At 43.4% G+C, this 27,511-nt stretch overlaps 1 protein-coding gene across 2 annotated transcripts in view; it reads right to left on the reverse strand.

The window, feature by feature from the left end:
* AGXT2 (alanine--glyoxylate aminotransferase 2) overlaps positions 1-27,323 on the reverse strand; it is a 49,527-nt gene extending 22,204 nt beyond the window's left edge. The window contains exons 1-8 of one of the 2 annotated variants that reach the window (XM_082382380.1): positions 25,302-27,323; positions 18,106-18,194; positions 16,885-17,069; positions 7,173-7,296; positions 5,615-5,709; positions 4,912-5,005; positions 4,132-4,225; positions 211-311 (exon numbers count right to left, since the gene is read on the reverse strand). In XM_082382380.1, the coding sequence (XP_082238506.1) occupies positions 211-311; positions 4,132-4,225; positions 4,912-5,005; positions 5,615-5,709; positions 7,173-7,296; positions 16,885-17,069; positions 18,106-18,194; positions 25,302-25,389 (870 nt within the window). In that variant the 5' untranslated portion in view covers positions 25,390-27,323. The remainder of the gene's footprint in view (positions 1-210; positions 312-4,131; positions 4,226-4,911; positions 5,006-5,614; positions 5,710-7,172; positions 7,297-16,884; positions 17,070-18,105; positions 18,195-25,301) is intronic. The other variant, XM_082382381.1, reaches the window with a different exon arrangement.
* Positions 27,324-27,511: the final 188 nt, after the last annotated feature.

The raw sequence follows: 27,511 nt of genomic DNA on the forward strand, positions 1-27,511 counted from the left end.
GTTCAGTCTGGGAGTGCAGGAGATGGTTTTTTCAAAGGTCCACTGAAAACCAGCCCCCCCCCCCTTTTTAAGGGGACCAATGGAATGAATTAAGTTTGGAGAGGGACATAGCAGTGGTCGCTTAAATAATTTGGAATTCTCTAGAATGTATGAGTTAAAAATCTGATAATTTAGAACTGAGCTCAATTAATGTTTGGTTAATACACTCACTTGAATCGGCTCTGCAAAAAATCCAGCAATTGATTTGGCCACAGAAGTGCTCAGAGTATCTTTGAATTGTTCAATATACTGGTCTTTAGCTTGGCAGCAGTCTGCAACAAACAAACAACAACAACAACAGAAAACACAGCATTTGAAGATGTGAGAATGGCATCCAGAAGAATGGGGGGAAAACAGAAAAAAAGAAAACAGGACAGTAAATTGAATAGAGTCCCTCAAGATACAGTAAACCAGAATATGAGGATATAGGTTTCTGAATGTTCTGAACATTCTGTCAGAATGACTCATACTTTGTTTCGAGCAGCAAGACTAGCATAGCCACAAAAGCATAAACAAACCACTTCAATTGTTTCCATCTGGAGAAGCAACGCTCCAAAGCATCATTGAGTCTGGTATAGATAGCTGTTTCACCTAAGGATACTGATCCTCTCAACAACGTAGATTTAATTCAAATGTAATTGCTGTGTGGATTTAATCTATTTGGAAATAACTATGTTTACCTTTCATTGATACTTAATCTGATGTACAATTTTAAAGCTACAAAGTATCTCAGTCTTTATGGTTAGTAAATATGTTTATATAGCAATCAGAATTCAGTCTAAAGAGGCATGTACTACAGTCAGATAACTTTCATCCATTATAGCAAGGCAGAGGAAGCTTTCTCCTCTGGAATACCAAAGGTCCCAGATCAAGTACATCCATATATGACTGAACCTTCAGAATTTTTATCCACACCTGTAATTTGGTTCTAAACAGCATCACATAGTCTCTGAATCTAAACCCACATCCATGGACAGCAGAAGAGATGCAGAGAGAGAGGTGGGTGTGATGGGGGGATTTCTGCTGAAAGCAGTCTGGGAGGCAAGTCACCTTCTACCATCATGATGTTTGCTTAGAGGCATGGATGCGATCCTGTCTCCTGAAGGCTAGAGATGAGGAATGGAAACCTTCAGTATCGTCTTTGAAAGTGAACCATAAATAAATTTTATATTGAATACTTAGCTCTTCATTAAAGAGTGGGAAAAACATGACCTGGCCCCAAACATACTTTCAGACTACATGCGATGTTTGGGAAAGCTTGCTTGACAGAGTTACCTGATCTTTAGTTAGTTGGAATTGAGGGCTGGGGGTTTGAAGAAGGAAGTAATGAAATGAATAGCAAACCCAGAAAGTACATTTTTTAGCATCACTATGTTGTATGATGGGTAGGATAGAGTAGACAAATAAATCTGTGCCCCTAGAGGTTGAAATTTCCTATTATTATTAAGAAAGGAAGAGAAAACAACCTAGGATGACCCTAAAGGATGAATTAGACATATGTTCAAAGGATATAATTTGGGAATTTAGTAAGATCATTTGTAACTAGAGAAATCAAAGGGTGGAGCAAAATCAACCCTAATGGCTTAAATTTGGACAAAACCAAACCGTGGGGAAGGTTTTGCTTGCACCTGCACTAGACCTTTCATAATTTCCCCCCCCACTGCCCACAAATTCAGTGATGAGAGGTCATCAACTGTCATTGGCTTTTCCCTTCATTTCGCATTTACTTCATTGGCTCGTTGCTGTGACTTCAGGTCAGGTCGCCTCTGGAGAGAGACTTGGTGCTGTAGTGTCACCATGACAACATCAAGCGAGTGGAGAGGGGATGCTCTCCTGGATGTTATCCAAGCAACAGAGTAGAGAGGGAAGAGTTTTCATTTTAGCTGGTGGTAAAGAGAGAGTTAAGCAGAGTGAGATGCCAAGAAAGAACAATTTTTTAAGAAAAAGGAAACTTGTCTTGCAAAAGGAGAAGGAGAGATGACATGATCAGTACCAGTTTTGGAACATTGTGGGGTAGTGGGTTGAGAGGTGCTTTTCATCACAGGTTACATCTGAAATTCAGGGAGTGGAATGACCAGTGGGAAAGAAAAAATCCTGAGGAGGGGGTGGAGGAAGGGAATGAAATCTACCACATAAATACCTATATTAGGCTCAAAAATGGATGCCTATGTGGGGAATGACGACATACTTTTGAGGTGAAAAAAAAAAGCCCCCAACCAAGAGTGGCACCTGGATGTGCCCACTGAATGAACTCTAAGAGGAGTGGAGAACTGGAACCTTCTATACTCAGAATAATTCACACGTTGGGATGCATTTATAAACATATATGAATATGCCTTTTTACAGCAAATACCAAACTCTTCTCAGGCCCTAAACTCATCAGAGGAGGCTGAAGTCCCTTTCTGTATAAAGATATGCTATCAGTCTTGTCTCTTGAAGACATGCATTAAGAAAACAGCTGACTTCAGACTTGCCAAAGACCACAGTTCCGAGAAGCAGAAATGTCTGTCCGTCACTATCATTTTACCTCTAGAGGCCACTAGAGAGATGACCCTGGGGCTCTGGTATATTCCGGTTGGCCTGAGGGAGAGAAGGCCTCAGAGAGGGAGGGACACGAGCTGAGAGGGCAGGAAGTGGCCATGTCTCGAGGGCTTCTGCTGCTTAAGCTCTGCGCTGGTGCTTTTGACGTCTGTGAGGTTCATCCAACCGATCTTAGTTGTTGGTGCCACGTGGATATGAGATACAGGCATGGCTGTACTTGGCATCGCTATTGTCTGCCTGCCTCTACAAAAGCTCTCTTCCTTGGTCTCTTGAAGGCCTGGGATGAGGGGCCATGGGGGCAGGTATTGCCGCCTCCATTTCACAGATGAGAAACGGAAGCAAAAGATGGAATTTTGCTTGCAGCTGAACCACGGTAAGGCTAAGAGTCCAACCCAGGGCTCCTGACTTCATGTGTCTCTTCAATCCTGGCCAGCAGAGTGGGAATTATTTTTAAGCCTGGGTTCCTCCTGCTGGCATATCGGTGTGAACAAGGGTGGTCATGGCTGGGGAGCACTGGCTTTGAGGGCAGAAGAATTGCGGTCAAGTCCTAGCTCTCGGCCTCCTAGGTGTGGACGTGTTGCTTCATCTTTAAAATGGAGAGTGTGAAAGATAGCTTTAAACTTCCCTATGGTTTTAAGTTCTGTGACTATAACATCTTGTTCTAAAGCTCATTCTTTCATCCTCCTACCTCCTTATTGCCATTATCCCATCTGAATTTTAAGCTGACTGTGAATTTTCTTCCTTTCGAAGTTGATTTTTGAGGCTTCCATTTGCATTCTTCCTCTCAGCCCAGTGACTCACCCTGTTCCATTAAAGATCTCTCGGCTGGAGCGATTAGTGATTTCCTTCAGCACTGCTTAGGGGCAGCTGTCCAAAGGGTGCTGCCCTGGGATGACAAGTGCGAGGTGGGGCTTGCTGATGAGCAAAGAACAGATGCTGTCTCCACGCCTCCTCTCCCTCCCGTGAAGAAGAGGTAAAGAATGTAATAGCAACGTGCTTGATGAATAGTGGCTTTCCTTGTGAGGACGCCTTTACAACTTTTGAAGAGATGTCAGCAGCCTTCAGGAATGGTTTTCTGTTTTGACAAAGGCTCTCATTTTGGCTGGTATTCTGAGTCCCTGGGGAACTTCCTGACTGGAGTTTTGAGATTTCTAAATGTTCTTTCCCCTTTCCCCTCCTCCCATTGGGAATTGGTAAATAATCCCTCAAAAAAACCTTGTTTTCTTTTAAAATTGGCAGCAGAGCTATTGCTGGGAGAGCTAAGAGAGCACCTTTAGTGAAGCACCAGGTGATAGTCTGTTTTTGGCTTAGCTCTGATAGCATGAGATGCTGAGATGCGTTTCCTAACAGGAGACAGATGCTCTGATGGTACAGTGGACGTTGGCAGAAGAGGTGTTAGTTCAGTGAGGGGTGATTTCCTAGTTGTATTTGCCTTGGCTTTCCCTTTCCCACTTTTTCAAATCTGTTCGCTCAGGAATGGTTCTGCCTCTCTCCACATTCCTTATCCCTCCTGACCTTCCACCATGTGCCTCCCTCCCTGCCCAGCTGGACCTGGTGCACAGCTGCATTTCCTAATTGTTTGCACTGGAGAATCTCGGCAGTGGCTTCCTCCCCAAGGGCCACAGAAAACATCTGGGCACATCGTCTGCAAATGACAAAAGAGGGAGTTTAGCAAGACGTGAACACAAGACAGCAAATTTGGGGCAACCTATGGTACAAGTTAAGGCAAGAGGGCTTCTTAATTTGAAACTAAGATTCCTCCTTTACTCTTCTCCCACTTAGGACAAAAACCTAATATTCTGCTTTGAAGAGATAATTTTTTTCTTGGAAATCAATTATGAGGGCACTCTACAAAGCAAACTGATTTCAATGTCAGCCTGGAAACAATTTGCTCAAGAGTTTGGTCGGTAAGGGCATCTGAAAGAATAAGAATAATTAGGTATCTGATTCTGATGCTGAAAATGTGGAAACAGTGAGTGAGAAGAGAAGGTGAGTACAGGGACGACTCTATGGAAATTTTATGCATTCAAGGCTCTGGGAAGTTATTTCAGTGCATTTATTTGCAGTTTACTTGATTTTATTTAAAAGCAAAACAAAATTTAAAAAACCTCTATCATTAATTTTTACTCAGACTCTGAAGGCCTTCCTAAGAAACATTTCCCTTAAATGGTCTTTAATTCGATTAAGTCACATTGAGCCCCTGATTAATTATAGTTATATAATATAAGCTAGTTTGTATTAGTTTCTAGTCCTAATGCCTGGAAAATCTGATAAATGATTCCATACACCCAGGAGTTTTTAGAGAAATATGACAAAAATCTCAAAACTTACTGATTGGCAGCCCATCCCACTGGGGAGTTCCATCTTGTAGAACCCTACATTTGTCAAGCCAAGTGTGTAAGGACTGCATCCATGGTAGGCTCCTCTGCAGACAGAAAACAGTGGGTTAAGTTTACTTTTCTATGATCGCTGGCCTGTGGAACACTGGGTAGGACAAAAAAGAAAGTCCATGTAGGCTATTCAGGCTATGGCTCCTTCCCATAAGCAGAGATGAAAGTGGGCCCAGTGTCATATGGCAAAGTCATGAGCTTCTGGGGGTGCAGACCAATCATTCACTATTTGGCATAGGTCATAGTCAATGCCATACCTTTTTTTTAACTTTTATTTTTTTTAATTGTAATTTTTAATTTTTATTTTATATTGGAGCATAACTGTTGTGTGTTAGTTTCTATACCATATCTTTAAAGTTAAAAAGCTGTCATGTCACCTTCTTCTTAATTCCATAGGAGAATCTATGACAAAACTGGGACTCCAAACTCTTGGTTACCTCAGTCAGGGACCCCTACCTTGGATCAGGCCAATTTGGATGGTGTTATCCAGCCATAAAATTCATTTGACTGACCCTACCCTAAAATCTAAAATTAGAAAAACACCCTGGGAAAGCCCCTCTCCTGCTCTAGGCTATATTTTAAAGATAAACGTTTACTATTGGGGTGAGTCAATGTTAAAGTTGAATGTTCCAAGGTGTGGTTACCTGAAAGAAATGATATCTGTGTTATTTGAGTGTGCTCTGGCCATCAGCATGGCTAGGTCATTGGCTTCTGAGCCACTGTTCAACAGGAAAATGACCTGGAGAAAAAAAAAAGACACATGGTCATGAGACACATGATTACCCAATTCATTTGAAATTGTTAAAGACAGTGTATCCCAGCCTCTGATTATTAAGGAGAGTTCCCTTCATACCAGCAGTCCCATCATTGAATTACTATATTAATTCTACAGCTATTCACTGTGCAGCTGCTAAGCACTAGAGATACAAAAATGACTAAGGGATTGTCGGAGTTGTGAAATATTCCAGATTTGCATTGGTTTTACCTGATGTTCTGCAGAGTGCTAAGATGGAGAGACTTGCTGAGATGTACAGTGGTTAGTGGCTGAGGGCATGTGAGGACCAGGTCTCTTGGTTCTTGAACCTGAACCGCCCCACCTGATTCTGAAGGCTTGAAACAAGTCAGGCTCCCAGAAGAGCCTGTTGGGTGTGTGTGAATGTTAAAACAAACGGGCAACAAACAAAAAAGTGCGGCTCATCCTGGTTGAAAGAAAGGGGAGAACTGAAGGGTACTGGATCCTCCAGGCTCGGCAACTGGGAGGCCGGGGCTGTGCCCTTGCGGGCTCCTCGCCTCTACTCATCCATGAGTGTGCCTGCCCTGAACTGAGGTTGCAGCTCTTGCAACTTCCTCCATCTCTTGTAGATAACATAGTAAATATGGTACCTAAATAATACAGGAAGATGATCATAATAGCTAACACCAGGTACGGCGCACTGTTCTAAATATGTATTAACTCATTGAATCCCGAAATGCAAACCTTGGCCAACATTTTAACATCTCAATTCAGTTAAAAAATTCAATCATTTCGGACGCAGAAAAACATCTCATTTAACAAAAATATCAAAGTGCATCTCAGACCAAATGAACTTAATGGTATATTAATTTTCTAAAAAAATGGCTCCACTCTTTGTTAAAGAAGAATGGTTAACCAACAAGGACCTACTGTGTAGCACAGGGAACTCTGCTCAATATTATGTAACAACCTAAATGGGAAAAGAATTTGAAAAAGAATAGATACACGGTTATGTATAACTGAATCACTTTGCTGGACGCCTGAAACTAACACAACATTGTTAAGCAACTCTACTCCAGTATAAAATAAAAAGTTAAAAAAAAAAAAGAAGAAATGTCAATGACTTTGCAGAGGGGCTGTGGAGCAAAGAGATGAAAACTTCTTGAGGAACACAGAGGAGAGTGTCAGGAAGCCTGGGGCTCCCGCTAAGTGATTTCTGCAAAGATGTGGTGGTGAGGAGAGTGACCAAGGAGAGGCAGATATTTGGAACTGACGAAGCGAACATCGGTTGGTTTCACCAGTAATTCATCAATTCCTTTCTTCTCCTAGAGTGCTTTCCGATATGGCCACTAGTGCACTCATTTTGGATGTTCAATGCACAGACCAGATTCCCACCCATACTCTCGTTTCCTAGGCCAGCTTCCCTGGGATCATGAGACTCCTATCCCTTTGAACTGGAAGCATCAGACCTTCAGAGGCTCAGGAAGAAGCGCTGAAAGCTTCTCTGCATATTCGTGGATCGGAGGGTGGAAGAAGACGGCACTTGTGTGCCATAGGCGGCCAAGCTGCTTTTGTGCCACTGCGTTTACTTTCCTGGATAAACAGAAGAGCAGAGTTACCCACAGTGCCAGCGGGCATGTCTCTCCCAACACAACACAGGCCATTGAACTCAAACCCACGGCTATTTCTCAAAGAGTTTCAAGAGGCTGATTTCATCCCCACACAAGAAAGAGCTTCTCTAACCACCAGGGGTATCTGGCAATGGGATGTGTTGCCTCAAAATGTAATGAATTCCTCACCAAGAGAAGTGTTCAAAAGGAGACTTTTGTGCTGGGGATTTTAAAAGAGAAATTCCTAGTATAGAAGGAAGTTGAACTTACAATCTCTTCTAACTAGATTTTCTTATTAACTACACTTTGAACAGTTTGGAAAATAGAGACAACTAGAAGTAAGCCTGAGTGTCTTCCCATTTTATTCTAAAGAATTATAGATCCATCAAGCACATGTTTAAAAGATCAACAGTTTTTCCTTTAAAGAAGATTCCAACATTTGGGTCTTAGTAGTGGTCAGCGTTGATGAACACTGACTGTGTAACCACATTCTGTGAAGGATCCGAAGGTTCATGTTGAAGGGTAGTAGGCATTATGGGTAGACAGGTAGGTGGGACTTGACTTGGAATGCTTCAAATAGACAGGCCAAGGTGTTTGAACTTGATCTAAAGGAGAGCAATTGCCAAAGTCTGTTACACACTAATTCTGTTTTTATTAATAACTGGCATACCAAAAAAAAAATCATCAGTTCAGTGGCTAAACAATTTTGAGAAATACCAGATCAGATTTCTTTACGGCAGGACTTCTCAGTACCTTTAATAGGCTAATGTGCACTGTGTCTCCTCAGGAGGGAGATAGAGTTTAAAGTGTTTCCCAACCTTACTTTCTAATGGGACACTTTACCAATGAACCTCTCCTGTGATCAGTGTCCCACAGAACTCACTTTGGAAAATGGTGGAGTATCAATAAACTCTTAAATAGAAGAGACACTTGACAAGAGCATTGTTTAGCAAAGTAAATCTGAGAGTCACAAGAGGGTAGAATGGAGGGGTAAGACTGGTAATGGTGAGGCCAGCTGGGAGGGCATGGTAGCCTTCCAGGTGTGGGAGGAGCAGAGCTCCTAGGAGACTGGGGCTACTGGGAATTAGTGAGAGGGGTTACTAGAAGAGGCATTTCAGCAGAGGGAAAACTAGACCTTGGTGTCAGGTTGGTTATACGGAATGAAAGGCAGAAAAGAGTCAAAGATGACTTCAATATTCTTGCCTGTAATATTGGGGAAATCCCAGGATTGGTTGAGAAACACAGTCGGTTGTCTTAACTACCCAGCTCCTAGCAAGGACTTTTGCAGAGGAGGTGGCTCATATGTGCTCCTTGAATAAATGAATGTGTGAATAGAAAGAGTTTTGTGGAAAGCATGGTGGATTTGGTCTTGGCAATGTCGAATTTCAGCCGATGGTGGAATATCATGGTCAGGGGTGTCCTGGAGGCTGTGGGAAATATGGGGCATCTTAGAGCCCACTTTAGGTGTCTTAGAGCTATTATCACAGCTTGGTGGGAGGCCAAGGCTGAAGAGTTGGGTGAGGCTGCTGAAAATGTAGCAACTAAATGAGCAGACGTGGGGAGATGGGGTGGGGCCAATTCTATGGGGGAAATGATAAGAGATGAAGGGAGTATAGAGAGAAGAGCAGAGGGCTCAGGAAAGAGCCCGAGACACCCAGAGTTAGGGGGTCAGAGGGACCAGCTGAAAGGTCAGGGGGAGATCAGGAGAAGCACCAAGGGCATGAGAGCCGAAGGGAGTATAGAGAGAAGAGCAGAGGGCTCAGGAAAGAGCCCGAGACACCCAGAGTTAGGGGGTCAGAGGGACCAGCTGAAAGGTCAGGGGGAGATCAGGAGAAGCACCAAGGGCATGAGAGCCAGTGGGAGTTGTTGATTCACAGGCACAATGTTGCATGTTATTGGGAGGATTCAATGTGAATGTTTAAATGTGTTCTCTACTTCATTGTTTACTTACTTCATGCATGTTTGTCCTATGTTTTAAACTGCTTCTGAAATTTATTTTGCATGCTCCTCAGGACCTGGTATGGGACTAGTGCCTCCTGAAGATGCAAACAGGAAGGAAAAGGCTATGGGAGGAATGGGTGAGAGCTGGACCAGGAGGTTTAACTCACTCCTCACGGCCTGACGGGTGCTTGTGGAGAAGACCTTTTGCCCTTGCTTCCACAGAAGGGCCTGAACCTACACAATTTATTTAGACTTGCCGCTTTATTTTTGTCCCACGTACTATGAGTTTTATTGGTCAGATTATTAAAGGCAAGCCAGAATAGACCTGAAAATTAGATGGCTGCACCCAAACCAAAAAGACAAAAGAAGGATCTGCCCAGGACATCTGTGTGTGTGGGCTGATAATCAAGGTCACAGAAAATCTCAAGATTAATGGAGCCATCCATTGCCGGTGTAAATTTCGAGCTCTGGTTACATCTTTCTCTTATAATCCTTTCTTTCCTCCTTCATGGCTCGAAGTTGATGAAGAAGAGCTAGAAGTGATTTCTCATCTCTCATCATCTCCCACCTGCCACCTGCTCCGTGTTCTCTGAGAACCACTGGCCTTTCCCTTCTTCTCTGCCTTTTCCTCAGTGCATTCCCTCTCTTTGGAAAGCTGTAGTTAACTGAGGACACACATACTCACAGCCACACTCCAATCACATGGTACAGGCCCCACTGCACGTGCCATGAGGATGACAAAATCTTGAATTGTCAAGAAAAGGTAAAGGACAACGTTAAGATTTTTTTTTGTTACCCAGGAAATAGCAGGGAGCATGTTAGCTGTAAACCAGAATGCACCTAAGGAGAAAGAATTTTTAATTGAGGTTCTTTTTTTTTTTTTTTTTTAACATCTTTGTTGGAGTATAATTGCTTTACAATGGTGTCTTAGTTTCTGCTTTATATCAAAGTGAATCAGCTATACATATACATATATCCCCATATCTCCTCTCTCTTGCGTCTCCCTCCCACCCTTCCTATCCCACCCCTCTAGGTGGTCACAAAGCACTGATCTGATCTCCCTGTGCTGTGCAGCTGCTTCCCACTAGCTAGCTGTTTTACATTTGGTAGTGTATATATGTCCATGCCACTCTCTCACTTCGTCTCAGCTTACCCTTCCCCCTCCCCGTGTCCTCAAGTCCATTCTGCATGTCTGCATCTTGATTCCTGTCCTGCCCCTAGGTTCTTCAGAACCTTTTTTTTTTTCTTTTTAGATCCCTTGTATATGTGTTAGCAGCATACGGTATTTGTTTTTCTCTTTCTGACTTACTTCACTCAGTATGAGAGTCTCTAGGTCCATCCACCTCACTACAAATAACTCAAATTTCATTTCTTTTTATGGCTGAGTAATATTCCATTGTATATATGTGCCACATCTTCTTTATCCAGTCATCTGTCGATGGATGGATGCTTAGATTTCTACCATGTCCTGGCTATGGTAAATAGTGCTGCAGTGAACATTGTAGTACATGACTCCTTTTGAGTTATGGTTTTCTCAGGGTATATGCCCAGTAGTGGGATTGCTGGGTCGTATGGTAGCTCTATTTTTAGATTTTTAAGGAACCTCCATACTGTTCTCCATAGTGGCTGTATCAATTTACATTCCCACCAACAGTGCAAGAGGGTTCCCTTTTCTCCACACCCTCTCCAGCATTTGTTGTTGTAGATTTTTTGATGATGGCCATTCTGACTGGTATGAGGTGATACCTTATTGTAGTTTTGATTTGCATTTCTCTAATGATTAGTCATGTTGAGCATCCTTTCATGTGTTTGTTGGCAATCTGTATATATTCTTTGGAGAAATGTCTATTTAGGTCGTCTGTCCATTTTTGGATTGGGTTGTTTGTTTTTTTGGTATTGAGCTGCATGAGCTGCTTGTAAATTTTGGAGATTAATCCTTTGTCAGTTGCTTCGTTTGTAAATATTTACTCCCATTCTGAGGGTTGTCTTTTGGTCTTGTTTATGGTTTCCTTTGCTGTGCAAAAGCTTTGAAGTTTCATTACGTCCCATTTGTTTATTTTTGATTTTATTTCCATTTCTCTAGGAGGTGGGTCAAAAAGGATCTTGCTGTGATTTATGTCATGCAGTGTTCTGCCTATGTTTTCCTCTAAGAGTTTTATAGTGTCTGGCCTTACATTTAGGTCTTTAATCCATTTAGAGTTTATTTTTGTGTATGGTATTAGGGAATGTTCTAATTTCATTCTTTTACACGTAGCTGTCCAGTTTTCCCAGCACCATTTATTGAAGAGGCTGTCTTTTCTCCATTGATTCCGATCTGGACTCCTTTTATTTCTTCTTCTTCTTTGATTGCTGTGGCTAAAACTTCCAAAACTATGTTGAATAAAAGTGGTGAGAGTGGGCAACCTTGTCTTGCTCCTGATCTTAGTGGAAATGGTTTCAGTTTTTCACTGTTGAGCATGACGTTGGCTGTGGGTTTGTCATATATGGCCTTTATTATGTTGAGGTAAGTTCCCTCTATGCCTACTTTCTGGAGAGTTTTTATCATAAATGGGTGTTGAATTTTGTCAAAAACTTTTTCTGCATCTAATGAGATGATCATGTGGTTTTTTCTCTTTCAATTTGTTAGTATGGTATATCACATTGATTAATTTGTATATATTGAAGAATCCTTGCATTCCTGAGATAAACCCCATTTGATCATGGTGTATGATCCTTTTAAGGTGCTGTTGGATTCTGTTTGCTAGTATTTTGTTGAGGATTTTTGCATCTATGTTCATCAGTGATATTGGCCTGTAGTTTTCTTTCTTTGTGACATCTTTGTCTGGTTTTGGCATCAGGGTGATGGTGGTCTCGTAGAATGAGTTGGGGAGTGTTCCTCCCTCTGCTCTATTGTGGAAGAGTTTGAGAAGGATAGGTGTTAGCCCTTCTCTAGATGTTTGATAGAATTCGCCTGTGAAGCCGTCTGGTCCTAAACTTTTGTTTGTTGGAAGATTTTTAATCACAGTTTCAATTTCAGTGCTTGTGATTGGTCTGTTTATATATTCTATTTCTTCCTGGTTCAGTCTCGGGAGATTGTGCTTTTCTAAGAATTTTTCCATTTCTTCCAGGTTGTCCATTTTATTGTCATATAGTTGCTTGTAGTAATCTCTCATGATCCTTTGTATTTCTGCAGTGTCAGTTGTTGCTTCTCCTTTTTCATTTGTAAATCTATTGATTTGAGTCTTCTCCCTTTTTTTCTTGATGAGTCTGGCTAGTGGTTTATCACTTTTGTTTATCTTCTCAAAGAACCAGCTTTTAGTTTTATTGATCTTTGCTATCATGTCCTTCGTTTCTTTTTCATTTATTTCGGATCTGATCTTTATGATTTCTTTCTTTCTGCTAACTTTGGAGTTTTTTTGCTCTTCTTCCTCTAATTGCTTTAGGTGTAAGGTTAGGTTGTTTATTTGAGATGTGTCTTGTTTCTTGAGGTAGGATTGTATTGCTATAAAGTTCCCTCTTAGAACTGCCTTTGTTGCATCCCATAGGTTTTGGGTCATCATATTTTCATTGCCATTTGTTTCTAGGTATTTTTTTATTTCCTCTTTGATTTCTTCAATGATCTCTTGGTTATTTAGTAGTGTATTGTTTAGCCTCCATGTGCTTGTATTTTTTAGAGATTTTTTCCTGTAATTGATATCTAGTCTCATAGCGTTGTGGTTGGAAAAGATACTTGATACGATTTCAATTTTCTTAAATTTACCAAGGCTTGATTTGTGACCTAAGATATGGTCTATCCTGGAGAATGTTCTCAGGCACTTGAGAAAAAAGGGTATTCTGTTGTTTTTGGATGGAATGTCCTACAAATATCAATTAAGTCCATCTTTTTTAATGTGTCATTTAAAGCTTGTGTTTCCTTATTTATTTTCATTTTGGATCATCTGTCCATTGGTGAAAGTGGGGTGTTAAAGATCCCCACTATTATTGTGTTACTGTCGATTTCCCCTTTTATGGCTGTTAGCATTTGCCTTATGTATTGAGGTGCTCCTATGTTGGGTGCATAAATATTTATAATTGTTATATCTTCTTCTTGGATTGATCCCTTGATCATTATGTAGTGTCCTTATTGTCTCTTGTAATAGTCTTTATTTTAAAGTCTCTTTTATCAGATATGAGTATTGCTACTCCAGGTTTCTTTTGATTTCCATTTGCATGGAATATCTTTTTCCATCCCCTCACTTTCAGTCTGTATGTGTCCCTAGGTCTGAAGTGGGTCTCTTGTAGACAGCACATATATGGGTCTTGTTTTGGTATCCATTCAGCCAGTCTATGTCTTTTGGTTGGAGCATTTAATCCATTTACATTTAAGGTAGTTATTGATATGTATGTTCCTATTACCATTTTCTTAATTGTTTTGGGTTTGTTATTGTAAGTCTTTTCCTTCTCTTGTGTTTCCTGCCTAGAGAAGTTCCTTTAGCATTTGTTGTAAAGCTGCTTTGGTGGTGCTGAATTCTCTTAGCTCTTGCTTGTCTGTAAAGGTTTTAATTTCTCCATTGAAACTGAATGAAATCCTGCTGGGTAGAGTAATCTTTGTTGTAGGTTTTTCCCTTTCATCACTTTAAATATGTCCTGCCACTCCCTTCTGGCTTGCAGTTTCTGATGAAAGATAAGCTGTTAACCTTACGGGGATTCCCTTGTATGTTATTTTGTTGCTTTTCCCTTGCTGCTTTTAGTATTTTTTGTTTGTATTTAACTTTTGATAGTTTGATTAATATGTGTCTTGGTGTGTTTCTCCTTGGATTTATCCTGTATGAGACTCTCTGCACTTCCTGGACTTGATTATTTCCTTTCCCATATTAGGGAAGTTTTCAACTATAATCTCCTCAAGTATTTTCTCAGTTTTTTTTCCTCTTCTTCTTCTGGGACCCTTATAATTCGAATGTTGGCTCGTTTAATGTTGTCCCACAGGTCTCTGAGACTGTCCTCAATTCTTTTCATTCTTTTTTCTTTATTCTGCTCTGCAGTAGTTATTTCCACTATTGTATCTTCCAGGTCACTTCTCTGTTCTTCTGCCTCAGTTATTCTGCTATTGATTCCTTCTAGAGAATTTTAAATTTCATTTATTGTGTTGTTCATCATTGTTTGTTTGCTCTTTAGTTCTTCTAGGTCCTTGTTAAACATGTCTTGTATTTCCTCCATTCTATTTCCAAGATTTTGGATCACATTTACTATCATTACTTTGAATTCTTTTTCAGTTAGACTGCCTATTTCCTCTTCGTTTGTTTGGTCTGGTGGGTTTTTACCTTGCTCCTTCATCTGCTGTGTATTTCTCTTTCTTCTCATTTTGCTTAACTTACTGTGTTTGGGATCTCCTTTCCACAGGCTGCAGGTTCATAGTTCCCATTGTTTTTGGTGTCTGCCCTCAGTGGGTAAGGTTGGTTCAGTGAATTGTGTAGGCTCCCTGGTGGAGGGGACTGGTGCCTGTGTTCTGGTGGATGAGGCTGGATCTTGTCTTTCTGGTGGGCAGGACCACGTCCGGTGGTGTGTTTTGGGGTGTCTGTGAACTTATTATGATTTTAGGCAGCTTCTCTGCTAATGCATGGGTTTGTGTTCCTGTTTTGCTAGTTTTTTGGCATGGTGTGTCCAGCACTGTAACTTGCTGGTCGTTGAGTGGAGCTGGGTCTTAGCATTGAGATGGAGACCACTGGGAGAGTTTTTGCCTTTTGATATTACGTGGGGCTGGGAGGTCTCTGGTGGACCAATGTCCTGAACTCAGCTCTCCCACCTCATAAGCTCAGGCCTAGACACCTGGCAGGAGCACCAAGACCCTGTCAACCATATGGCTCAGAAGAAAATGGAGAAAAAAAAAGAAAGAAAGAAGGAAATAAAATAAAATAAAGTTATTAAAATAAAAAACTAAAAATTATTAAAAATTAAAAAATTAAAAGTAATAAAAAGAAAGAAAGAAAGAAGAGAGCAACCAAATCAGTAAACAAATCTAGGGGCTTCCCTGGTGGCGCAGTGGTTGGGAGTCTGCCTGCCAGTGCAGGGGACACTGGTTCGAGCCCTGATCTGGGAGGATCCCACATGCCGTGGAGCGGCTAGGCCTGTGAGCCACAGCTGCTGAGCCTGCGCGTCTGGAGCCTGTGCTCTGCAACAAGAGAGGCCGCGATAGTGAGAGGCCCACACACCGCGATGAAGAGTGGCTCCTGCTCGCTGCAACTGGGGAAAGCCCTCGCACAGAAACGAAGACCCAACACAGCCAAAAATAAATATAAATAAATAAATTAATTAAAAAAAATAAATAAACAAATCTACCAATGATAATAAGCTCTAAATACTAAACTAAGATAAACATAAAACCAGAAACAAATTAGATGCAGAAAGCAAACACCAAGTCTACAGTTGCTCTCAACGTCCACTGCCTCAATTTTGGGATGATTCGTTGTCTATTCAGGTATTCCACAGATGCAGGGTACATCAAGTTGATTGTGGAGATTTAATCCACTGCTCCTGAGGCTGCTGGGAGAGATTTCCCTTTCTCTTCTTTGTTTGCACAGCTCCCGGGGTTCAGCTTTGGATTTGGACCCGCCTCTGCGTGTAGGTCGCCTGAGGGCGTCTGTTCTTCGCCCAGACAGGACGGGGTTAAAGGAGCAGCTGCTTCGGGGGCTCTGGCTCACTCAGGCGGGGGGGAGGGAGGGGTACGGAGGGGCGGGGCGAGCCTGCGGCGGCAGAGGCCAGCGTGACGTTGCACCAGTGTGTGGCGCGCCGTGCGTTCTCCCGGGGAAGTTGTCCCCAGATCACGGGACCCTGGCAGTGGCGGGCGGCACAGGCTCCCGGGAGGGGCGGTGTGGAGAGTGACCTGTGCTCGCACACAGGCTTCTTGGTGGCGGCAGCAGCAGCCTTAGCGTCTCATGCCCGCCTCTGGGGTCCGCACTGATCGCCGCGGCTCGTGCCCGTCTCTGGAGTTCGTTTAGGCGGCGCTCTGAATCCCCTCTCCTCACGCACCAGGAAACAAAGAGGCAAGAAAAAGTCTCTTGCCTGTTCGGCAGCTGCAGACTTTTTCCCAGACTCCCTCCCAGCTAGCACCGAAGCCCGAGCCTCAGCTCCCAGCCCCGCCCGCTCCGGCGGCTGAGCAGACAAGCCTCTCGGGCTGGTGAGTGCTGGTCGGCACTGATCCTCCGTGCGGGAATCTCTCCGCTTTGCCCTCCGCACCCCTGTGGCTGGGCTCTCCTCCATGGCTCTGAAGCTTCCCCCCTCTGCCACCCGCAGTCTCCGCCTGCGAAGGGGCTCCTAGTGTGTGGAAACCTTTCCTCCTTCACAGCTCTCTCCCACTGGTGTGGGTCCCGTCCCTACTCTTTTGTCTCTGTTTTTTCTTTTTTCTTTTTCCCTACCCAGGTACGCGGGGGAGTTTCTTGCCTTTTGGGAAGTTTGAGGTGTTCTGCCAGCATTCAGTAGGTGTTCGGTAGGAGTTGTTCCACATGTAGATGTATTTTTGTGTTTTTTGTGGGGAGGAGGGTGATCTCCACGTCTTACTCCTATGCCATCTTGAAGTGCCCCCCTTAACTGAGGTTCTGAATCACGAACATGATCATTAGCCTGTTTTCTGTATATTTTTCTGGAATGAAAATGCCAGAATATTAAGGATACTCACGGGTGGCAGTGACCAACACTGACAGTGACAATCCCAGAAAAGAAATCCAGGTATCTGTTTCCTTCGTAATCAAAGAGCCACTCCATGTGCCCCTGGTGGAGCAACAAGGGCTCTGAGAAATAGGCTGTCAGCACAGGAGAAAGATGTTGCTTGTGGATCTCCAGGACTCGATCATAGGCAAGGGACTGTAGGTAGGCAAGATTTAAGTGTTTAACATCTTCCTCATCCCCACATTGCTTACAACATCACTAGCAGGTCCATATAGCAGGGCCTGGCCTCCCCACCAACCCAGCACAGGGCTGCTGCCCTCGCCCATCAGGGCAGCTCTTTGCCCAGTGACCTCCTTGCAGGACAGACACCCAGGTCCTTCCTCTCAAGTGGAGGAAATTATTCGTGTGGCCCTTTAATCCCTTTCTAGATCAAACATGGAGAAGGGGGCTGGAATTTTCTACCTCTCAATGGAAAGCCTTGGCTTTGAATTAATTCTAGCTGTGAAAAAAAGTAAAAGACTTTGGAAGTAAATGTCTGAAGTAATGTGGTTTTTTTCCTCTGTAGTTTTTTTTTTGAGAATAAAAGAATGAAGTGTTTGTGGTGTTTATGTCTTTAATTACAAAGCCTCTGTCCTATAGTTCTCTTCTCTGTGGGTCCCTCCTGACTCTATTAATTCTACAGTTTCTAACTTATGAATATTATGTAGGATGAAGGGGTGTTGGGGAGAGAGGGAGAGAGACAGAGACACAGAGAGGGAGAGAGAGAATGAGTTCAATATTTATTAGCCTGAGAGCAAAATGATAACTTTATATTTTTTGGTGGAGGACTCAGGAAGGTCAGATTATGCATTGACATATGAGATAGAATAAAATGTGAGCCTTCACATTTGTGATCTATGTATTTCTTTGTGTGAGTACATCTATGCCTACATCCCTGTGATACGTATATTGTCATGGACAGTCTCTTCCTTGTATTCTCTGTCTCCTTCTGTTTTGTCTCTCCATCTCTGCCTCTGTCTGTCTCTGTCTCACACACAAACCAACTCATGCAATGCCACTGAATGGGGTAAGAGAGTTCAGAAGCTCCCAGTGACTTAAGGGATAGGACATCTGAGATGGATGGCTCAGGGGCAGGCAGGGCCGTCTGTGGGTCCTTCTTGAGGAAGCAACTACTTGAGCCCTCCCAAGAAGAACCACCTCGTTGGGGTATTCCTAAAGCTCTTACTCTCACCTGGTATCTTTCAGGTGTGAAGTCACACGGAGGCATGCTGGGCTTCGTATGAAGGCCGAGCTTGGTTACTGATGTCCAGAAAGCACCTGCTGAAAGTGAAGTGAGTTAGTGTCCTCAGCTAAACATCACACAGGCACGTTCGTAAGAATCATCTATGGTTACCTGAATCAAAGTCCTGAGGCACTTTTGTTTATTTCTTATTTAAATCACCCTTTGGATTTAAAACTGAGGTATCTTTTTCTTTTTTTTTTAACAGCTCAGAAAGAGTTTTACTCACAAGGCAGCCAAGCGAGGAGACTGGAGGACAAGCCTCAGAACTGCCTCCCCAGTTGGGATATTTATGGAATAAGCAGAGTGGTCTTAGATGTGGGGAAAGGTAATCGGAGGTAGGGAAGAAGGTGAGGTAATTGGTGCTCTGCGCAGGTGCATCTCGGTTACGAAGTCTGCATATTCAAAACGGAGGCTCTGAGTGGGACCGGATGGTGGAATTTTCCAGCCTCTGACGTCACCAGGCCAGTGAGCTCAGGCCCCAAACTGAGGTATCTTAATAATGAATTTTCTTTTTTTGGCTGTGCCACGCGGCTTGTAGGATATTAGTTCCCTGACCAGGGATTGAACCCAGGCCCTCGGCAGTGAGAGTGCAGAGTCCTAGCCGCTGGACCACCAGGGAAGTCCCAGTAATGAATTTTCTTAAACAACAAGGTCCTACTGTACTGCACAGGGAACTATATTCAATATCGCGTGATAAACCATAATGGAAAAGCATACGTAAAAGAATATATGTGTATAACTGAGTCACTGCTGTACAGCAGAAATTAACACAACATTGTAAATCAACTATACTTCAATCAAATTAAAAATAAAAATTAAAAAATAATGAATTTTCTGGAGAAAAAAAGAGAGCTCCTCTCAAATCTAGTCAGGGAAGGCACAGAGGATACTGGGGGAAGTCATGGTTTCTCCCACCTGGGTCCCTCACAAGCTTGAGAAGTTCCTCCCTCTGCCGCCTGTATGGACTGTAACTCTCTGTTCAGTTCAAACTTCTGCCAGGGCCGGGGGTTGCAGGAGCCCATCCTCTGTCAATAGAGGTGCTTTCTAAGCTTTGACCTTCCTAGTCCCTGAATCCCAGTGCCTAGCCCAGTTCCCAGTACTGGGTTGGCTCCAATAAACAAAGAACGAATGGCTTTTGACTATTCTTGTAGGGGATGAGGAGAGAGAGGTGCTAGGCCATGTACTATAATAATAAATACATGCAAGGAGATCTGGAAGACAAAACCTTCCTGTAAAACACAACCTGAAGTCCATGACAACACAAGACCATGGCAAAGAAAAGATAAGCTGAGCCAGAGGAATCATTAAATATTTGGAGCTAGAAGGAAGCTTAGTTTTTTTTGGGGGGGGGGTGGTCAAAATGCTCATTTTATAGATGTAGAAACCAGCCTAAAGTGGTAAATTAATTTGTTTAAGATCACCAAGCTAGTTAGCTGCAGAACAAGAACAAAACTCCCAGTTTCTGACTCCCAGCCTGGTACCGTTTCGCTCATTCCCTGGCCACCTCCATCCTCCTCCGCCAGCACAGATTTTGACCCCTCTATAGCAGTGGGATGGAATAATAGAATCAGAGAACATCGGCACTGGAAGAGATATCTAGAAACCTTATAAGTACTCTTAGAAAAGAATGCTGCTAATTTTGAGGATTCAAGGTCAGTATCGAGAAAATTTTACAGGTGGAGAGAGCTGAGGAGATGATGTCTCTTGTTCAGCATGATGGTTTGAATCCATGGATGTAATGTTGGTGTTTTGTGTGGCTATAAAGTCACCCTCCTGAGAAACACAATGAACAATTGTGTTTTTAAATGAATCTGGAAAGTAATGACACTGACTCTCTTTCTTTCAGAGAAAGCTCATCCACTTTTCTGCTCTAAATAATCACGAATGTCATTAATTTGCTCTTACTTTAAAAGCAAGTGGCTTTTGGCTATCCATACATAGAAATGACCCAAAAAATAATAGCTAAGTTTTCTGAGAATTTCACCTTTTCAAAAGCTTTTCATTGTGTCTCTCTACATTAGTTACTGTTCTAATATGGGGAAAAAAAATTCTGAGTGTTTCTAAGAATTCGAATTCTCTTCACTCCTGCAGTCTCATTTTCCTATCTGCAAAATTGGAGTTACCCATTGAGGAGGCTGAAAGGTCTCTTGACTTCAAAGTTACAGGAAATTATGAAAGTCTGGAGGGGGAAGAAAGAGAGTTGGAAAAATTTGATAAAGAAAAGCTTGAATTTTAAATGGTCAAGTTAGGTATATTCATTCATTCATTTGTTTATTCACTAAACTGATAGGAATATGATGGCTGAATGAGTGCTCAAAATGAAATACATAAAATTCTGCTCTCAGGAAGGAAGGAAGGATGGAAGGAAGGAAGATTAGCAAGCAAGTAGGAAAAATCATGTCAGTAAGTGAAATAAGTCTAGATTACATCTCACAATTGTATGTAGAATCCAAAAAATGAAACAAATGAATGACTATGACAAAACAGAAACAGACTCAGAGATATAGAGAACAAACTAGTGGTTACCAGTGGGGAGAAGGATGACGGGGAGGGGCCAGGTAGGGGTAGGGGATGAAGAGGTGCAACTACTATGTATAAAATAAATAAGGTACAAGGATATATTGTACAGCACAGGGCATATAGCCAGTATTTCACTATAACTTTAAATGGAGTATTATCTATAAAAATATTGAATCACTATGTTGCACACTTGAAATTAATATAGTATTGTCAATCAACTGTACTTTGATAAAAAAAGAAAAAAAGTCTAGACAACATCTTCAAACAGCTGAAAACCTCTCTCCCTAAACAACCCAAACTCAAAAATAACAGTACATATAATAGTTGATTGACAAAAAGAAAGAAAATGCTTCAGTTTTCATTATTTGCTGGAAGAAATTCGAACCTAAACATGTTGATAGTTGCCTGCATTCTTTATTCAAAATAGCCTATGTTTTGAGGGTGACATAGAGTTGAGGGTTGATAAAGCTTCTCTTGGGCTCCTGGAAATTGTGTGTGCGCGTGTGTGCACCTGCCTGTTTGCACGCCTGGGGCCCGGGAGTATGGGGCTAGTGGTGGTGGGGAGAAGACAGCACCAAGGGGGTCAGGGAAGGGATAATGAAATCTGGGTTAATAAAACTGAATCCCACGTCTATTTCGGCATAGAAATTTTTTTTTGTCCCTGTTTTATCATTTTGGCTGGTCTGATGTTGCCTTTTTAAGCCTGATGCTGAACATGGATGACAGCTAATGATTTTCATTAAATTCATTAAATTCATCAACTTCCACTCAATTCATCTGAACAACTCAAGACATTTAAAGATGGCATTTGGGGCAGGGAGGGGGAGGAATAAATTAGGAGTATAGGATTAATAGATACACATCACTTTATGTAAAATAGCTACACAACAGGGATTTACTGTATAGCACAGGGAACTATATTCAATATCTTGTAATAATCTATAATGGAAAAGAATCTGAAAAAAAAGATACATGTATAACTGAATCACTTTGTTGTACTCCTGAAACTTACACAATATTGTAAACCAACTCTACTTCAAATAAAAAGATGGTTCGGTTTGGAGACCACCACCACTCTTGCCAAGTGGGTAACTAGATTTAATTTTCCAGCCGCCTAATTCTCACCAACAGAGTTCCACAACAGACAAGTCACCTTAGCTCTGTGTTCTTTCCCCCCAAATCATAGTATCAAAAAGTGAAAGCCTGTTGGGCAAGGTAAGTGAGAGAAATCAGTTTTTGTAGACATTTGAAAATTCTAGGGGAAATTCTCTTTCTAATGACGAAGATTTTTCTAATATCCACAACCAGCTTTCAACACAGGGTGGATATTTATTAAGAGCCTGTGACTCTTTCAAATAAAAAAAAGGTTATAAAATATTTGAAAATACACAATGGACATACTTGGTAGAACATTAAGGGAATTTATTAAAGTGCTAACGATGTCTTATTTCTGCATAGCATATTAGGTCACTTTAAAAAAGCTTGTCACTTTGTGTATCTCATCTGATACTCGGGCTAGCCAGCGAGTTAGGAGAGGAAGATTTTATCCCTTACCTTAGAGCTGAGGCCGTGATTAAACGTGACGTGTTCGCAGCTTTGAGGTCCCACCCTCACCCCCCATGGGGCTGAGGGCCTGAGGCCACCTCCTTTCTCCCTTCATAAACTGTCCCACAGTCTGCAGGAAGTTACGGAGGATGTTCAGCCTTGATTGAACTGTGTGCTCTGAGTGACCGGATAATGATACCAGCTGCCTGTCTCCCGCCAGGGAAGCCAAGGGAAGGGCGTGAGACCTCTGAAGGGTGAATCAGATGTCCCCGCTTCTGGATCTGAAGTCTTGAGCCAAGGACCCGGGTGGAGGGACTAGCTGGAGGTCCTCATTAGAGCCATGATGTGCTTCCGAGGCTGTTCCTGCCTGGAGTTCCTGCTGTTTCCACGGGGCTTTCCCTGGTATCTTTGCACGTCCAGTCCTGCCCACCTCCTCACCATCCTATTGATTCTTATAGCCCCTCCCACCTTCCCTCTGTATCCTTCCAATAAATGTCCTTTTCCCTAAGTAAACCAGGGCCAGATGCCATTGTTCACCAGCAAGAGCTCTGCCTGATTCCCAGGCTGGTGGCTCCAGCCTTCCTTTGGTACTTTTGGGGGCAGGCCTTCTCTGAGCCCCTCCTGGCCCTCTGTTGGGCTTAGCTCAGTCCGCAGATGGCCGCAAGGATGACCTGGAGGGGCAGGTGGGACACCTACCCTTAGGGCTAATTTGAATGTTTTTCTTAGAAAAGACTTTGCAGGAGGCTTGGGACGTTTCTCAGCTGGAAATGGGTGTTATTTGCAATCCACTTGCCCTCCTGGGCACCCCTCCTTGTGGGAGAGAAGGCAGGTGATAGCAAAATGGTATGTTTGAGCATATACCCCACCTGCCTAGACATGTTATAAATTTAATAATCTTTAGCTAATTAGTAAGAAAGAAGGCATGGCTGAGATATTTTCTCCATTCTTTTATCCTGAAAACAAATTGCTTCTGTAACTTTGTGGACATAGCCTAAAGTGATTGTGCCTATCAAACAGAGGTAAGGCTGAACATTGTATGCACACATATATCACATAATATACATGCAGGGGTTCTACAAGGATTGTGACATACTCTTTCTTTTGGCTGCACCATGAGGTATGCAGGATCTCAGTTCCCCAACCAGGGATTGAACCCTCGCCCCCTGCAGTGGAAGCTCGGAGTCTTAACCACGGGACTGCCAGGGAAGTCCTGTGACACATTTTTATTTTTGCATATCTGACAGCTTTTAACACCAGGTGATCTTCCTGTCTAACATGGCCCCTGCCTCCCCCTCCGCCCATTTTATTTTTCTATTGCCTCACCATGATTTGGTTTGATTTACAGCATGTATCTCGACTGGATTTCAGATTTTACATATTTACCTGTTTATCTGTTTGTGCTCAGTCTCCCCCACTGGGATACGTAAGGGCTGAGATTTTGTTTTGCTCAGGTGTGGGTAGGTCCTCACATACTTATTGCCTAATGTCTATTTGCACCCCGCAGATTCTTAAGAAGGGTGTGTTCAATGAGTGTGTGTTTGGATGAACAAACAAGCAGGCAGGTATTTAGGACTAGTAGGTAAGAAAGTAGAAGCCAAGTCCCAAAGGTTTTGGAAAGACCAGGTAAAAAGTATGACATCCATATCTACGTGTGCTGGGTTTGCAAGATTACTTTTCCCCTGTAGTGTCCTTGGTGGAGCCACGTGAAGGGGTCCTCAGTGAGTTGATCAAGATCTCCAGGCACCGAGCCTCACCTGCCATTTCCCATCTCCTGCTCCCACCATCAGCCCAGCTCCACAACCCTCAGGGTAGGGGTAGGAAAGGGGAAGAGGCAGCAGAGAGGGCATTTTCTCTTACTTTGTCAACAACCGGTACTTTTAGGATAGCATCCTCTTTACCGAGCATAAGACTCTGGGTATAATTCTAGCTCCTTCTCAGGAAATGTTGGAGTTAAATAGTGTTCTGGAGAAAGACCCATGACTAGGGGAAAAGACAAATCCAAACAGGATTGGAAAAAGGGTGGGTAAGAAAGGGCCTGGTGGAATCGCTCTGACTTTGGGGCCAGACAGACCTGGCTTTGAACCCCAAGTTGCCACTTCTATGTTTCTGCCTTTGACCAAATTTCTTAATTATCCTTTATTCTTCTGTCTCCTCATCTGTGAAATGGGATAATAGTACTCCCTAAGAAGTTTGGTTGAAGATGAGAGGAGATAATGCATTTAAAGCATCAGATATGTATTAAGTTTCAAAGAATTGCAATTGTTAAGGAGGAAAAAAGCAAACGGAAGAGGAAGGAAGGAGATAGGAAAAGGAAAGATGAGGAGAGAATGAAGATAAAATTGATCATGATGGGCAATGGAAAAGGGTCCCCTCTGTTTGTTCGGGGCCTGTGGGGCACAGGGTCCCACTATGACACATCAGTGTGCAAATGCCTACTTACGCTCGAGTTTGCAGCAGGGAAGTTGGTGAGTAGGTGGTAAGCTCCTAGTGAAACAAGATAGGCACATGACGCCACCACCAGACCTGGCTACCCCAGGTCTGTTACTGCTGGAGAAAGAGGAGAGTCTGAGTGGAAGAAGAGGGCTCAGGGTCTAGACCTGGCTTGAATGACTTTGGGTAAATGACTACACTTCTCTGAGGCTGTTTCCTTGTTAGTAATTGAGGGGGTGGTACCACTTTCTGGAGGCCTGGTGGAAATTTGTGAAAATGCTTTATGTTTTTTAAAATAGTTATCCTCAAGCATCTGTATACTACAGTTAATACTTTATTATTTTGAACTTCTTTCTTTTTCTTTCTTCTTTATGTTAGTGCGACTGTTTTTATTTTGAAATTGTGTATAGTCAGGTTTTATTATCCATGAATTTCATTTCAGGACGAAAGGAAGCATTACAAAATATTGGACAGGAGAAGGGGGCAGTGGGTCTGACAAGGTGAGGTCTAGCTCACAGGTCTTAGTTGACTTGTCTCTAAGACCCTATCCGGGTCTAACATTCCAGAATTCCAGGCAACAGGCTCCAGAGCTCAGCCCTTCCCCTCTCGCTGACCCTCTGCTGACCCACGTCCCTCTGGTTTCCACTCACCTTTGGGGGAAGGGCGTGTCTTGGGAGTCCTGGGAGTTGAGGTCTCCAGGTACAAAGCTCTCAGCAAATGTCTCCAGGCTAGAGTCATCTCTCCCAGTCAGGCAGCAAATCCCCGTGGAAGCAGGTCTGAGGAAGGGCTCCACTGCTCACTCACCAGCTGGACTTTGAGATTAGGACGGAAGGGGAGGAGCTCCCCAGGGGAGTCCTGGAGGGGTTACTGCTTCCGCTTCCGGTGGGTCCCAAGGGGAGAGAAAGAGAAAGGGAGTGGGAGAGAGGGAAGGAGGGAGGGAGGGAGAGGGAAAAGAGAAGGCAGGCAGGTAGGCAAAGCAAAGGTCTTCTGGACTATTTTGCTAGTTTTATGTCCCATCGGGGTCTCATCAGGATGAGAGTCTCTCTGCGGAAGGGTGGTGATGGGCCTGGGGGAAGGGTCAGGATATAGTTGCAGAGGTCAGAGACTTAGAAAGGAGAGGGGTGAAAAAGAGAGAGAGAAGGAAGATATCCATGAATTAAATGGGTAAAGACACTGGTTTTCGTATTGGGGGTCTTGGAGGAAGACAAGAGGGACTAATGGGGAAGGGGGGTAGTCCACAGGAAAGGAGAAGGGCACCAAAAAGCTAGGGACGGCTCTGGACAGCTGCGTATCCCCTTAGGTATCTGAATAGGGCAAGAAGGTGAGAGCTGAGGAGTTAGGGTGCTTTATTTTTATTATGTTTTAATTTCTTAAATTCCCATTTGTCACTCCTGACTCCCCTGCACCCCTAATCTCCGTAAGCAACTATTTTGTGTGTTTAATATATACCTTTTTGTTGGTATGTATTCTTGTAAAATGTTTATTGTTTGGGGTGAATGTATTTTTTAAAAAAATTTATTTATTTTTGGCTGTGTTGGGTCTTTGTTGCTGCGGGCGGGCTTTCTCTAGTTGTGGTGAGCGGGGGCTACTCTTCATTGTGGTGTGCGGGCTTCTCGTTGCAGTGGCTTCTCTTGTTGCAGAGCATGGGTTCTAGATGCACGGGCTCAGTAGTTGTGGCTCGTGGGCTCTAGAGCACAGGCTCAGTAGTTGTGGCACACGGGCTTAGTTGCTCCACTGCACGTGGGATCCTTACGGGACCAGGGCTCGAACCCTTATCCCCTGCATTGGCAGGCAGATTCTTAACCACTGCGCCACCATGGAAGTCCTATGCATTTTTAATTTATGTCAATAGGTGTGCTTTTTTTTTTTTCTTCACTCAGAACCATGTTTTAACAATCCATCCAGGTTGCTGTGAGTAGGTCTCTTCCGGGTTTCCAGCTGCTCTGGACTGGGTGTCCATGTGCCTTTGCAAGGCAGTGCCTAAGAAGGGAGAGTGACAAGGGCAGTTGGAGCTGGGAGGGTGAGTGGGTGTTGGGTTGATAACTGACTCCCATACACAGAGGGCAAGAAAGAGCCAGGCCCCTCCACAGTGGTAGGTGGCAGATTTAATAAACAAGGGAACTTATGAGGCTTGTCTTGGTAGAGTAGGTCTCTGCATCTGCCCACTGGAATCTTAAAATTTTATATAGAGGCCTTAATTGCGTTCAGTAACATACACCGTCCAGTCGTGTACACATTACTCTCTCAAGGCTGCATCCTTGGACCAGCTCTCACTGTGCGAGTGATGGGAAGAATGTATATTCCAAGGACAGAGGAGGGGGTGAGGGGCCTCTGAGTGCGTGGATCCAGCTCGCAGGTCAGCCAGTGCTCACGTCCTCTCAACTTTCTCCTCCAGCAGGGTGGGGCTGGGGGAACCGCATACAGGGTGGACGTCTTGTATCACCTTGCACAGAGGACAACTGGCTTGGCCACATCCCCCACATCTGGGAAATAACCTTTTATCCCAAATGCCCATCAGAGGTGAGGTTACCAGGTAAGCACAGAAAGGTTTTAAATTCAATGTCAAGTGTCCCCTTTTGCGTGGGCTCCCAGCTCCCAGCCCATCCTGCTCTGGGGGCTGTAGGAAGTGGTTCTGTGATCTGGCTGGCCAAGTGCTGTGGGAATGACACATGTCAGCAAGGCCAGTGGTGATGCAGCCTCTCCCTGGGGTGCCCAAGCTGTCACGGTGCTGGACTGAGGTGAGAAAATGCTGAGTTCCTGAGGTCTGGCACGTGTTCCTCAGCTCTACTGGGCTGTGATCTATTTTGCTTCTGCGAGCACTGGAGGCTATAAACTCCTTGGATTTGAGATTTTTCTTGGG

Source organism: Balaenoptera borealis (genome assembly GCF_965194805.1).
Source record: "Balaenoptera borealis genome assembly, chromosome: 2".
Lineage (NCBI taxonomy): Eukaryota > Metazoa > Chordata > Mammalia > Artiodactyla > Balaenopteridae > Balaenoptera > Balaenoptera borealis.